The sequence below is a fragment of the Gadus macrocephalus genome, chromosome 7 (genome assembly GCF_031168955.1).
Source record: "Gadus macrocephalus chromosome 7, ASM3116895v1".
NCBI lineage: Eukaryota > Metazoa > Chordata > Actinopteri > Gadiformes > Gadidae > Gadus > Gadus macrocephalus.
In genome coordinates, this window is record NC_082388.1 from 6,886,458 (window position 1) to 6,897,797 (window position 11,340).

At 42.2% G+C, this 11,340-nt stretch overlaps 1 protein-coding gene across 12 annotated transcripts in view; it reads right to left on the reverse strand.

The window, feature by feature from the left end:
• ddx3xb (DEAD-box helicase 3 X-linked b) overlaps window positions 1-8,056 on the reverse strand; it is a 30,803-nt gene extending 22,747 nt beyond the window's left edge. For 4 of the 12 annotated variants that reach the window (XM_060055463.1, XM_060055460.1, XM_060055458.1 and 1 more), the window contains exons 1-4: window positions 7,702-8,054; window positions 4,155-4,206; window positions 3,565-3,612; window positions 505-564 (exon numbers count right to left, since the gene is read on the reverse strand). In XM_060055463.1, the coding sequence (XP_059911446.1) occupies window positions 505-564; window positions 3,565-3,612; window positions 4,155-4,206; window positions 7,702-7,746 (205 nt within the window). In that variant the 5' untranslated portion in view covers window positions 7,747-8,054. Of the gene's footprint in view, window positions 1-504; window positions 565-3,564; window positions 3,613-4,154; window positions 4,207-7,701 lie in introns of all 12 variants that reach the window. The other 8 variants (XM_060055461.1, XM_060055455.1, XM_060055451.1 and 5 more) reach the window with 5 other exon arrangements.
• Window positions 8,057-11,340: the final 3,284 nt, after the last annotated feature.

Here is an 11,340-nt window from a genome sequence, read left to right on the forward strand (position 1 = left end):
GGGAGGTGCACGTCCCGCTCTTGCGGTGGACGCAGGGAGGGTCCGCAAGGAGGCAAGGGGTCAAGTGTAAACCCCTTGCGTTGCGTCGATGTGGAACCATAACTATGCCTTTAGTGTTTAAATGTCTAAATTATAGAATAAAAAGTAGATTATATTATATCGCAGGTTCAGACGTAGTAGATGGACTATAATTCCATCTCTAGTTTTTGTGATATCAGCCGGCTAAAATATTCAATAAAACCCCCAACAGGAGGAACATGGGCGTCGCATCCAACAGATCACAGCCCCCGGGATTGGGATCAGGGTTGCCAGATTCTGACAACCCTGGCTGCAGTGTGCTGCACACGGGTTGCCAGATTGGGAGGGGAAATCTGGCCCAATGTGCCCAAAATGACACAGGAGCTAGTTTCATCGTTTGGCAATCAGGAATACACAGTAGCATCACGTGTTCCTAAATTCAAAATATCAGTGTTCTGGTCCTGGGGGGGAGTGACCAATACTTACAGTTGGGCCCGGGAGTCATGGCGAAGCCGGGCTGTCGTCCGGCAGAGAACGCATTTCCTGCTGAAGACAAACATTGGTGAGTAGACGTAGACAACAGAAATCAACACGACGACACAAAAGTGGGTTAGTCCGTCAAAACAGGCCATCAGCCAAAACAGGAAGCAAGGATAGCTGCAGTGGGGGGGGGGCGCCACCAAGGAAATACAAATCAAGCGCACCTTGGTCACTCCATTGATTTTAGGCATTTGTCGTTTTTTTGCTGAACCCGACTTGTGTGATAGTATTGGAATTAAAAGAAGTGATCCCATTGCAGGTTGTAAAAGAGCACTACTCCATAGGCTCCCAGCTGCAGGAGGGAGAGGGGGGGGGGGGGGGGGGGGTCGAGTTAATTCGCCTGATATGGAATCATTAACGATTTAAGCCTGCAGTGTGTAAGCGAGGGGGGGAAGAGAGAGAGAGAGGGAGAGAGAATATATATGTTTTACTGATATTGATTAATATCGCATGTGTAATTAATTGTATGTGTAAATTAAATACACATAAAAAATATTGAAGGCTCCTTAGTTCCTTTAATTTAATTATCATATGGTTTGATTGACTAGACTTATAAGATCGACGGTACAAACAGCCCCAGGTTTTCCAAACTTTGAACTAGCCCGACTTAAGGATGACTTCTACTTATTGAACATTTACGAGGCTCTAAACTTATGGATACCAAAGAAATCGTTAGTCTTGCAGCATTTGGTTTAAAAGGAAATAAATCATATTTTTCTTTTAAAAAAGGGGGCCATGTACCACTGGTTGCATCCATCATTATTGCGACACCACACGTAAGTGTGTCCACCTAGATGCATGATGGGAAGACCAGTATAAGCTGTGGATCGTTCCAATTGGTAGGATAAAACAACCGACCAGCCTAGCCAGTGGAGTGTCCCAACTGGTTTTATAGACAGACCAGCCTACAGTAGACTGTACCAACTGGTTGGACAGAAAGACCAGCCTTCCCAGTGGACTGTACAGATTGGTAGGATAGCTAGATGAACCTACCTTTAGGACTTTAGTAACTTGAAGGGTAGCTAGACCAGCCTACCCAGTGGACTGTACCAACTGGTCGGACAGACCGACCAGCCTACCCAGTGGACTGTACCAACTGGTAGGACAGGCCGACCAGCCTACCCAGTGGACTGTACCAACTGGTAGGACAGGCCGACCAGCCTACCCAGTGGACTGTACCAACTGGTAGGACAGGCCGACCAGCCTACCCAGTGGACTGTACCAACTGGTCAGATAGATCGACCAGCCGTCCAGTCTACCAATTGGACTGCACCAACTGGTAGGATAGCTCTACCTAGTGGACTGTCCCAAATCGGTAGACTAATGGGGACAGTTTGAAAAAGGCTTGTAATCAACATCACACCCGATGGCAGACAGAAACCCCTAAAGGCGTTTGAAAGCGGAGATTTCAACTTCTAAGCAATGTAGTGTAAGGGGAAGTCATTTTGACCCACCGGAAACGATTAAGGAAGCATATTATGCACTTGGTCATGCACAGAGATGCAGTTAATGCGACAGCTGAACCAGAGGTGGATTACGAGGCAGTAGAGAAGACTATGTTGATTTGAGTATGTTTGCAGATAGCTCATAAGCCATTGTGCACAAATCTTTTAAAAAAAAAAAAGAAAAATTATGGCAGGCGAGTTACCATTGGGGCTCTATGGGGAGTAGATTCCACTGAAAGGGGGGGGTTCACACCAAAAGCGAAGCGAGTTTTTGGCGCAACGCTAGGGCTGTGCAATCTATCGAAATTCTAGAGTGATTTTTGGCTCAAACGATATCAAAACTAATCGAATCGAGTTGAAACAGCTGGAGACATATTTGTTTATTATTTTCAATTTGAACATTGTGGTTATTATTTTAAGTGGAAATTTCAAAGATCTGTTAAAAACGCATCATGTTTTCAATCGCAAAAATCATCGTGATTTCAATATTGACTATAAGAATCGTGATTAAACTTTTTATACGTTTTCAGCTGTGCTCATATAATTGCAAAAGGGTTTTCTATCAATCAATTAGCCATTTAACACGATTAAACAATGTACCATTAGAACACAGGTGTGATGGTGGCTGGAAATGGGCCTCTGTACACCTATGTAGATATTTCATTAAAAATAAGCCGTTTACAACTAGAATAGTCATTGACCCCATAACAATGTTTAGACTGTATTTCTGATTCATTTACTTAATTTACTTTACTTCATTCACTTATCTTCATTAAACAAACTGTGCTTTTCTTTCTAAAATAAGGACCTTTCTAAGGCTGAATCCGAATACTCATACTTATATAGTATGCATTTTGTAGTACGCCAAAAATATAGCGCGTCCGAATGCTCAGTACGCATTGTGTAGTACGGAAGACGTTTCCGAATGCGTACTACGGCCAAAGTAAACCACAGAGTTCACTACGCTATCCCACAATGCAACCGGAGTCTGGTAACAAACGAAGGAGATGGCTGACCCGACACCACCAGAAAGACGTCGTAGAAAGCGGCGAAAAAAAGACATTAAAAAGAGTAAAATAGTAAAGTAAGTAATTAAGTAAAAAGAGACATTTTTTATTTAATAGCAACGATGACAAGACGGAAAACAGGTAACTTATCAAGGTAATTTTGCCGGCATCTGAGGGGAGATACGTCATCTCCAAACATCCGGTGGAGTTTCGGCGATGTTCGGAGGCGTTCTACGCATAGCTGTAGACCGTACTACACTGTCAAGTGTAGTACCGTCAAGTAGTAGACACTGAACAGAAATAGTATGTACTAAGTATTCGGATTCAGCCTAAATGACCCCAAACGGTAGTGTCTACAGTCGCAAGCATGGTCAGCTCGGCTTGTGCTGGCGGCGCCAAATGTAGAGTAAATGTTTGCCATTTGTGAGTACAAACTCCCGCGAGTAACACCCCTTGAATTTCGCTTGGCTTTTGGTGTGAACACACGGCCTTTAGAAGTGATATAGATAGATGGTTTGGTCCGGGCCCTGTATACGAGCTTGTTTAAGACTCACCATTTTGGGGAATTTCGTTGTTCCTTAAATGTGGAGGAATGTACCGCCCTGGGGGGTGAAAGAGTCTGGTTCAACACCTTTAAAGCTAAATTGTAAATTTTAGTTTGTTCATATTATTGTCAACTCATTTTCTGTACATGTAGACTTTAAAAACTTTTCAACTGCATCTTATTACTCATTCTTATCCCTTTACTGAAGCACCTAAATTACACTGACATTACAGTAACGATAATTATTCCCTGTTATGTATTATGTTGTAATTGTATGCCCTTTGTGTCTTTTGTGCTTTGTTTTGTGCTTTTGTTGTCTGGCCGTTTGCTTCCATCTTGTTCCGTTTATCTTCTTTGTATGCGAATAATGTTTTTGGAGGTATTTGTACAGGACCTCGGAAACTAGATGTTACATCTCAAAGGGTTATCATGATCAAATCATTTCAAATCATTATTATTTATTGATTTTAAATCGCACAAAAAAAGTTGACATCTGCAAAAGATGTTTGGGCCAACATTTGGCTTGAGCTCCAGGCATTCAGTAGGACACTTCAGACATGATATCTGGGGAATGAGGACCGGAGGGACACGATTACTTACTGCCAGTGCCGCCACCCTGACCTTCTGCCGCTGCCAAGTCCAGGACAGCGAGCTGGGGGAACACAGGGGACAGACAGGTGAGTGCACACGTACCCACTCAGCAGACATCCATACAAACAAGGGCTGAATGATTCTGCAAATTCAAACCTATAGCGCGATGTCATAGAACGGATGGCGAGGCTGTGATATATAATAGTTGCTTGTTTTGTTTTGTTACTGTTACTGACTGGAGATCTGCAAGATTCGAATAGATTCATCTTTTTACAATCTAATAATTAAATAAAGATGTTATATCAATTCATGCATCAATTCATCTCGTCATGCCTGGCCTAAAGGAAAGAGCAGTTTATATGTATGTTATAATACAGAACATAAGGAACTTTAAAAGAAAAAATTGCTATCGCAATATTGGTCTAACCCCCATATTGTTCAGCCCCTTTGTGTAACGTAAATCTGTTTTTGAAAGAAGGAGAAAGGGGAATCCGTGAAAAAGAAAGCGCATCCAGAAACACCAAAATGCCACCAGTTTCAGATATATATCAGAATGGGATTCACCTCAACATGCTCTGACCCTCACCTGGCTTCTTTTGTGTGGGGGAATTAGCCACCAGTTGCATGAAGCCCAGGCCCATGTTACTCACTAAATTGTGAGTATTTGCACCCTTTTAATGTTCATGTCTACACTGCCTAATAGAACTCGCTCACATTATTTACGTTAAGTGTATACATTTTTCTCCCAATAATATCTTGTTCCATTGAAGGGGGTACTCAGCTGAAAACAATTCTTAGAGGGGGTTCACTAGTAGGGAAAGTTTGATAACCACTGAACTAGGAAGCAAGTCATTCCATCAAGCCGCTCACAATGCATCCTGGGTAAACTACCAACCGGCAAATGCTATTCATTAAAAACTGCATTTATGAAAAATATACTTCTATAGGTGAAAATCATTACGTCGATTATGTTAGGGTTAGGTTATTTTGAGTAAGCGGAGCCGGCGAAAATACGTTGTGTCCCTTTAAGAAAAGACGCAACGGCATGTAAACACTGCACGACGGAGTTTGTATCAATGAAGATATTTTCAGATGTAAAAGGGACATTGAATATAATTAACCTCACTAACATATGGAGGAGTGGGATTAGTATTCATTTGAATGAGTCAGTCCAACACACTGACTCACCCGCGCACCAAGGAAAGTAGCTGTAACGGATAACACTGTATGGAAAACGCACAAGGCCAACACCTATTTAATCCAACATATAACCAAATGGAACAGTATCACTTGGGATGCACTCCATCATTCATAACAATTATAATTTAGACTGATATGCAATAACGTGATGTCGTTTTTGGACATATCGTCCAGCCCTAGTCTGAAACGCAAGACTATCTGTTTCTAGTGGACTGTGTTGTAGGAGATCATTTAGCTTTGAGACGTGTGTCTGTCGTGTGTCTGTCTGAGACGTGTGTCTGTTACGAGTATCATTAACCCTCAAACGTGGGCTTCATGGAGAGCTTGTTGTACGTCAGGACAGCCAATGGGAGGCGTGTGTTTGAGCTAAAGGATCATCCATCCGTCTGATTTTCCCTAATTTCCCGTCCGGGAACAATAAAGAAACAAGATCATGCCATCGTGATCTGCACAAATCCACAGGGATCCCATTTGTGTGAGTGAGGGGGTGGCGACCCTTCCAGTGATGACGAAAGCCCGTCAACAAGGCACGAAGCTGAATAGCCATTGTTGATTTTTCTTGAGGGATTATACCAGGCATAAGCCGTTTTGAGAATCTGCCTTTTCTGACATCACAAGTGGGCGTGTCCTCCTAGATATGTGCTGGATAGAACAATCTACCAGCCTACACAGTGGACTGTGGCAAAACGTTGCTGATCTATCCATCATACATTTAGGCGGACACGCCCACTTGAGGCTGATTTTCATTACGGCTTGTAACGGCTAATCACACTCACACCTGGTGGTGTAATATGTCACCTTTAAGTCAAATATACCAACGCTTGCCTGGTCAGCCTTATCTAGTCCACCATGACGCAGAGGGAAATTATGGGGTTGTGGGGAAGACAGAGAATGATGTCATGATGGGTGAAACAGGCCTTGCACATTGACAGCCTGGTGCTGATTTTAATTTCTCATATATTTATTTACTTTATTATTATCATTATTTAGTATTGTTATCGATGCTGCTACTTATCTTTATGTACTTTATCGTGTTGCTGCTATGTGGCTGTTGGGGAACCAACCCTAAGAATTTTACTTGTGTTCTTGCGTACAGCAAGATGTAATAAAAGGGAAATTGACTGATCTGAAACGGCATCTAAATACAGCTAAGCTAAAACATAGAGCTAAATAGAAACTACATATAAAATTGACATACGTCAAGGAAATTAACAAATAAAAATAAACCAAAGAAATTAATAACTAAAGGTTGAGGTCATGAGTGTCTCCACCACGAGCCAAATAAAAAATATAAGTATGCGTTTATTTTACACATACATATACAAAGTATATTTATTTATCGAAAGATAAAATATTAATCTAAAAGTGAATTTTACACATACATATACAAAGAATATATTAAGTACATGTATTTAGCCAAATATAAAATACAAACAGAAAAGTGTTTCTTACACCCTGAATACATATACAAAGTATATGTAATCGGCCAAATATAAAAAAATACATAAGTATATATACAAAGTATACGTATTTAGGGGGAGGACTGATGGCTGCTTCACCAGCTCAGACTCCATCCTACCTCCATTTTATCTGCACAACAAACGCACTAATGCTGACCGCGGGGGGCGCTTCATCAAGCGGTCAGAGCGGGCCTCTGGTTCCCGGGTCTCGAGTCAGGCGGGCGGGGCGAAACAAGCGGCTTGCCTTCTGGGCGCTTATCGACGTAAATAAAACGTGCGTATCTCGCAGTGTCGTGCAATACGTGTTATTTGACGTGCACAACATAATTCGATGTGTAAAAAAACGTGTTTCAATTGAATTAAGGTGTTTACGTGCGTCTAACCCCCTACCAAAACCGTTCGGTTAACGTCAACGTATCGTTAACCCCGCCCCTCTCCGCGGCCAGGGGAACAAGCGCACCCCGTGCCAACTAGCGAGGTAGCATCAGCTTAGCGAAGGAATGGTACTAACACACTAAACCCAAGCGTTAGAAACAATCGGAAGCGTATAATATAATATATCATTTATAGAATATCAATGAATACCGCGTAGACCGCATCAGGACATTTCTATATAGATATGTTATTCCGCTGGTGAACGCGTCACAAGGCCAGGCTGCTGCAGGACATTCACACCGAACGCGCTGTGCAGTGTGCCTCGGCGCCGCCTGCAGTATGTTCCGAGCGCTGATTGGAGCGGAAAGGAAGCGCCTCCGCTTGCGCTCCGCGCTTCAGCCGCGGTGTGTTGCGGCCGTTAGCATTCGGCTTCTGGTTTAGCCATAATGAGCTAGCTGAAGCTAACACGACGATCGGGAAAAGCGCCGGGAACAGACTGCGGATTGTGTTGAAAGCCTTACCTGCTGCTCTAGACCGTGGACATTGTCGACGGCCACATGACTCATAACTATTGAATATGGAGGAAAAATGTTGACGTTGGAAAGGGGTCTCTTTGTTTGCCGGGTTGATGTGAACGCTGAATGCGTTAGCCCCGCTGCGCGTCGTCTGTGCGGCTTCTCTTCTCTCTTCTCTCTCTCTTGTGGGTCACTAGGAACGAGTCAGGTTGCAAATTCTACTGTCGTGCTTTACTTTTGGGTGGATTATTTTATTTTTCTTGCTACGACGGCCGCAACACATCCAGACTCAGCTGACGCTGCTGTGCTTCCAGCTCCGTGCTGTGAGTCAGATAGCAAGCTCTGTGATTGGCTCCCCCTGACCCGAGACTTCCAACGTATCGCGATATATAGAGATATTGTGTATAAAAAAATAAATAACACAGCATCTGTCGAATATGGAGTCAGAAATGTACACATTTAGACTAAATAAATATACAATAACACCACACAATGACACATCAGAAGCCTATTCCAACGTGAAAGTTAGAGTAGTAGTTAGCATATGTGTACCATTTGACCTCATGTCCATATAGACTTCATCTCCATGTGACTTCATGTCCATATAGACCACATCTCCATGTGACTTCACGTCCATGTGACATACTCTTTAATCATTGTTTGTAGTTTTAGAAATAACTCTAAGACAAGAAACACCATTTAAAAAGTTCATAAAGGTTAATAAGGATCCAACCTAATACAACGTAATTGATCTATTTAAAAACATTGACACGATTCAACTAATCGTATAAAACGTATGGTTAATAAGAACATGTAAAAGAGCAGTTTGCCAGTTTTATATTTAATCTGCATAAATTTCATTAATCCTTACACTTTGGATGAGTATCACTAAAATTACTTTTTTGCGAGGAATAATGAGATTACTTCATATAGTCTTCATCTCCAAATGACTTGTGATGACGATGGGACCCCTGGGAAACCTGTGAATCCTCTCCTCCCACTTTGAGTACCAGTAGTGGGAATGTTCATCTTAGTACTGGTACTGGGACTGTTCATCTTAGTACTGTAGTGGGAATGTTCATTTTAGTACTGGTAGAGGGAATGTTCATACTGGCAGTGGGAATGTTCATCTTAGTACTGGCAGTGGGAATGTTCATATTATACTGGCAGAAGGACTGGTACTCTTTGAAAGAGGCCTCTTTTTTGGCTCCACCGCTAAGATGCATTAAATATGCAAGATGATTTAGTCTGTTGATTAACCCCGTAGGTGATAGGGTTAGGGTTAGGCCTGTCCCCATATTAAGGTTATAGCCAGGGAAGGGTTAGGTTTAGGGGGTTAGGGTTAAACCCTGTTTGTTCGAACCCCGGTCAGACTAAACAAAGGAACATCTACGGAAGCTGCTAAACACTGATTTGGAATATAATGGATGTGATGTGATGGCAAACTGGCCAATTTTTAGGATGGTATCAAATGGCATTTGATGCCATTTGCGAGGAAATCAGCCGTGATTCTAAAATCAGGGCTGATTTACTGATCAAGACAATTACGAAATTTGCCATCGGTAAGTATTGACATGTGAAGAAGTTAAGTGAATAAGCATTTGTGGTGATATTAGTAACCATTACTAGCACTAACATTACCACTAGAACTCTTTACGCTACACTTTACTACACCTAATTTTTTATTATTACTTATAACCCCCGTCTTAGTATCTCTTATTATTACTTGCTTTATTTGTATTACTATTATTTATAATTATGATCTAGGCTGCTCCTTATTTTTTTACATATTTAGAATTGTACTTCTCTTTCTTTACATTATCATGTATTGCTGCTGCTATGTGGCTGTTGAGGAACCAAGCCTAAGAATTGTACTCTTGTGTACTTGTGCAATAGGATGTAATAAAAGTAGTCCTCATTCTGATTCTGATTGAGATGATTAATAACAGCAGTGCAGGGCGTAACACCCGGGTAAAATCGGCAGGAGCTATTTTGTCATTGTAGTTGTCATTGTGATGTCGTGTTACCGGTTGGGTTGTGTGTAACCACACCCTGCTGGTGCGACTGACTTCATTATTATTTCATTTATCTTAAGAATGCAATTACAAATGATTGACTAGACTGAGGGGATTGCATTTTTGGTTCCATTTTTTACTGAGGAAATAGGAATGTATCAAATATTCAAAGTAAACATAGGCTAACATTTTTAGTAATTAAAACTCCTTGAAAAAACACATATTTCACTTAAAATTATACAGACAATACATCTGATTACAGGCTTCATGGAGCCCAGTGGTTCATATGACCTCTGACATGCCGAAGGCCCTGGTTAGTGGGGTTGCAAAGCAGGCCACACTATTCTGGGCCTTCCTCATTATACTTGGGTGTAATTATCTCCTCCATCAGATTTTCAGTACCGGTAATTAACACCAAATCAATACCAAGAAGTTGGGCATATCAATGTAAACTATTATGGCCAAACATTTAGACGTTTTAATTATTCATTTGTATTGCTTTTTTTTTTTTATACTTTCTATAATAATATTATTTAATATGGGAGGTGAATGGGGGCAAAACGCTATAACCAACCCCTCCAAACGGGAGGGGTTGTTGAATAGTTGTTGAATACACATATGTAGGCTGGAAGTAAGGAGGTGTAACCCTGCGTTCACACCAAAAGATGCAAAAAGTTGACGCGCGTCACGATCCCATTCAAAGTGAATGTAGAGACGCGTTGCTGCTTTGCTGCCGCAGCATTTGCTGCCGAGAAAACCGGCAGCAAAATTTGATTTGCGGCGCGTCAAAATCGTCAAAATCTGATTTGCTGCGCGGCATGCCCGTGCCCGCTGCCGGGCACGGGCGGCGGGCGTGTTCACGTATTTTGCGGCGAGTCAAATGCTGCTCGAGTTGAAATATTTCAACTTTTCGGCAGCAAACGCGTGATGACAGCCAATCAGCGTTCAACAGCGTTGCCACTGAGGCGTTGCCACTGAGTGACATGCCGTAACAGCTAATCAGGGTTACTCCCTTGGAGTGACCTAGAGTTCACTACCTGATCCAGATCAAAGCGCTAAAATGGAGGAGAAGATAATAATTGCAGTCTCCGCATACCCGGTGATCTTCAACACCACCGTGGCCAGTTATAAGTGTCCAATACATATATATAGGCTATATAAGTATAAATGTCCAACCGAGAGATCCTAGCACCGATCCTAGCTAGCAGGTCATCAAACTGGGCTGGAGTCAACCTCAAATAGCGCTGGAAGCGGTCGTCATCCAGACGGAGCCCCTGCAGAAGACGGTGAAATTCACCGAGCTCTGACATGCAATGCTCGTAATGTCGGCCATGGTTGTGAATGAATTCAGAAGCACCGCGGGCAAAACTTGCCGCGCAGCAAAACTGCGGCGCAGCAAAATTTTGCCGCGCTGCAAAACTTTTGCTGCGCCGCAAAACTTCGGCGGCAACGTGTTCGGGCAGCAAATGCATCTTTTGGTGTGAACGCAGGGTAACGGTTTACAATACACTTTACACTCTATTACCTCATTAATTATTATAACTTATTACCACTGTTTTAGTTTCTCATATAACGACTCTTACATTTTATCCTTTTTTTTTTATTGTGATCTATGCTGCTACTTATTTTT